General features: G+C 37.6%; 1 protein-coding gene across 1 annotated transcript; it reads left to right on the top strand.

Annotated features, from left to right (window-relative positions):
- Positions 1-1,217: 1,217 nt before the first annotated feature.
- Positions 1,218-2,454, top strand: LOC114756858 (protein ENHANCED DOWNY MILDEW 2-like; the record flags this gene model as incomplete). The annotated part of the gene is made up of 3 exons (XM_028945793.1): positions 1,218-1,350; positions 1,796-2,229; positions 2,325-2,454. Coding segments are annotated over exons 2-3 (540 nt in total), but the record flags the coding sequence as incomplete, so codon positions are not given.
- Positions 2,455-3,078: the final 624 nt, after the last annotated feature.

Here is a 3,078-nt window from a genome sequence, read left to right as displayed (position 1 = left end):
TGAGGAGGAAAGCAAATGTGAGTCGAATGAGGAGTTGACAGAGACGGAGACAGAAGTGTGCTATGATGGCGGTTGTGGTTTTCAAATTGGAGTGGTGGAAGAAATAGGATAAAATGTTAAAGAGGAGGATGGGATTGAATAGGTGATACATGTACTATGATTTAAGAGGGTGGATCGGTAGTCTTTCTTTTCTTTAAGTTTAAAAACTGGCAGAAGATAAATGTTAGAAGAGGAGGAAATAAATTGAATTTTTAGTCTAAATAATTCACATCAGACGCCTATGTATCCGCCATGTAGGGTTTTTCGGTCAACCTTCAGTTGAGTTAGTAAGGTAACAGTCAAACGAGACTTTTCTGTTAGCCTGTGATGTTGATGTATCGTTTTAATTAGTTTGGGATACTGGATGCACAAAAAATTACTTTAGGACATTGGGCGCATTTGGGAAAATAGTTCAAGGTGCTGGATATACCTTAACTCGTCAAAATAATACACATTAGATGCTTGCGTGTCCGCTACGTAGGATTTTTTGGTCAACCTTCGGCTGAGTCAGTAAGACAACGGTTAAACTTAACTTTTCTGTTACCTCAGGATATAAATGCACCGTTTTAATTAGTTTGGAGCACTGGATGTACTAAAAATTACTTTAGGACCCTGGACGCACCTGGAAAAATAGTTTGGGGTACATGTTTGACTTGATTTGCATTAGATTGAATTAAGATAAATATTCCACTTTAAGTTGGATAAGTCCAAAAAATTATGAAAAAATTCTTGACCGTTGAATTTCAAAATTCCAAATCAGGAATTACTATAAAAATATGTTATTATTTATTTTTTTGAGTATAATCATTTTCTTTACTAGTGTAGTAACCAATATTGATTTGAAATTTTAAAATTCAACTATTATTTTTTTGAAATTTTTCCAAAAATTATATATAAATATTTGGTCGTTGAGTTTTTCCATCATTTATGGTCATCTGGATTCAGCTTGAATTCTAGGCCACTCATAAATCCTTTTACTTTTAATTAATAGCATCATGATGTGGCACAATGTGAGTTGTTAGATTAATTTCAACGGCTGCGATTTCGACGCCGAGGGACGCCGCTTCGCAGCTACTCCCAAGCGGAAATTTGGTTCTCGTGGGAGGCACGGCGCAAATTTGTAGCCGAAGTGGCTTTCTTCCATAGCCTCTACCGGCATTCGGTACCGTAAGTCTGCTTTACTTGAATTGCAATCAAAACCCTCTTTCTCCTCCTCAGAAGAATCAAACGCGTAGCCAAATTGTGCAGGGGCTGCGTTCTGTTGCGTTCTGTTAAGGTGTCTCGTGTCTCGCTCTGTGGTTGTACTACAAGGTACACTGTACAATCCCACTGCGCATTCCCTTTTGGCGTTTTCTCTTCTACGTCCCTAGTGCTCCAGAAATATTAATTGTTTTAGAGACGAGGGATTGCTGATTTCATACGTGTCGGTTCATGCATGCACGCATATCAATTCCTCCCAAAATGGTTCTAGTGTGGGGTTCGATGATTCTAGGTTTATGAATGTTTTTGGTTCCTCGACCCGATTTTATATTTTATTTCCTACGGCGGTCCCGTTGACTGTTATGATAAATTGTCGTTGTTTACCGCTTTTAGTTTCCGGGGAGGGCTTTGATTTAATTATAAATTTCTGTGGTTGTGGGTGACATGGGTTCTTGTTTATCTCTTCTCAATGGGAGATAGTGGTGTTCACAAAGGGTTCCTTTATTTTTTTGTCCAAAAAATCGTTACTTGTTTAGTGTTTCGTTTGTGCATGCAGAGACAATTTGGGCCGAATAGGGGTATGGCGTCTTCGGATGATGAGGCCGAAGTTCATCCACAATCTGTGTCAAATTACCATTTGGAGGATGATGAGAAAGAGCCTGTTTCATTTTCTGTATTGCCAATTCAATGGAATGAATCTGAGGATACAGATGGCGAAAGTGGGCAAGTGTTCCTTGACGGTTTTGCAGACAATGGGCTGCAGAAAGTGTTTAAGCACGTCGTTGCATGGAAGTTTGACGTTTTCGGTAGAGAACCTGAGATATCAGTGCTATTAAAGGGTAGACAATGGATCAAACTTGAGAAGCCAAAGAAGTGGTTTGAGAAAACCATAAGGACGATTTTGATCACTATTCACTTCCTACACTATGTGCAGAAATATCCTGAAACATCTGCTAAATCTGTGTGGGGCTACTTGTCCAAGGATTTTAGGTGGCTTTCAGACTTTGGACTTTTTTGTTCTTTTTCTGCTTGGTTCATGAGATTGGGCACTCACAATTTATTGTTTTTCAATGAAATAATTGCAGCTGTTATGAAGTTAGGCCTTCACAAAACGATTTGTTGAGCCATTTACCTTTAATTCGTGAAGCTGTTAAAAGGAATGCCAATTTAATTAAGTCCCAGGTTTTACTCTCCCTTGTCATGAACAATTTGCTAGTGAACTGTGAAATTAGAATTTATTCTTCTCCTCTTCATTCCTCAATTTTGAAACACACATGTAAATATGGTTTGGAATTATATTCATTTGCTTTTCTTTCTAGTTAAAATAATTGCTGCTTGATAGAAGAATAAACCTTGTTTCTTCTTATTGTACTGTTGCCTCGGGATGTACGGCTAAACATGGTTGGGTTGTGGTAGTGGATGTAAGACCCTGAAATTTAAATAGGTTGTGTGTATAAATATATCATGCAGGTTAAAAGCAGCCATAAATAAAAAAAGAAACGACAGTTGGGGTATGTTTACGAGGAAACATGCAATAGTGCAAAGGTTGGGGCAGTTTACATTAGCAATTACAACAAAAGGGAAGTAGTGGGGACAGTTATTGTTATGTAATCTTAATAATGACACAGGACTGTTCAGATAATCAAGTTAGTTATGTTATTTACATAAGTTTAGAATATAGCAGTTATGGTCAATCTTGTTTCTATATAAATAAACCCTTGTTAACCCATTGTATGCTAAGATCATTTTGAATACATGTGATTGGTTCAGTCCTCTTGTTCATCTTTGTGTTTCTCTATTCTTTCCCTTTGACCCTCTGATCTCTTTCCCTCCATTTCT

This window comes from Neltuma alba, unplaced genomic scaffold, assembly GCF_004799145.2.
Source record: "Neltuma alba isolate B1F8T4 unplaced genomic scaffold, ASM479914v2 tig00010516_pilon, whole genome shotgun sequence".
NCBI classification, from domain to species: Eukaryota; Viridiplantae; Streptophyta; class Magnoliopsida; order Fabales; family Fabaceae; genus Neltuma; species Neltuma alba.
Note: the sequence above shows the minus strand (reverse complement) of the source record. Positions and strands in the feature narration are given on the sequence as shown.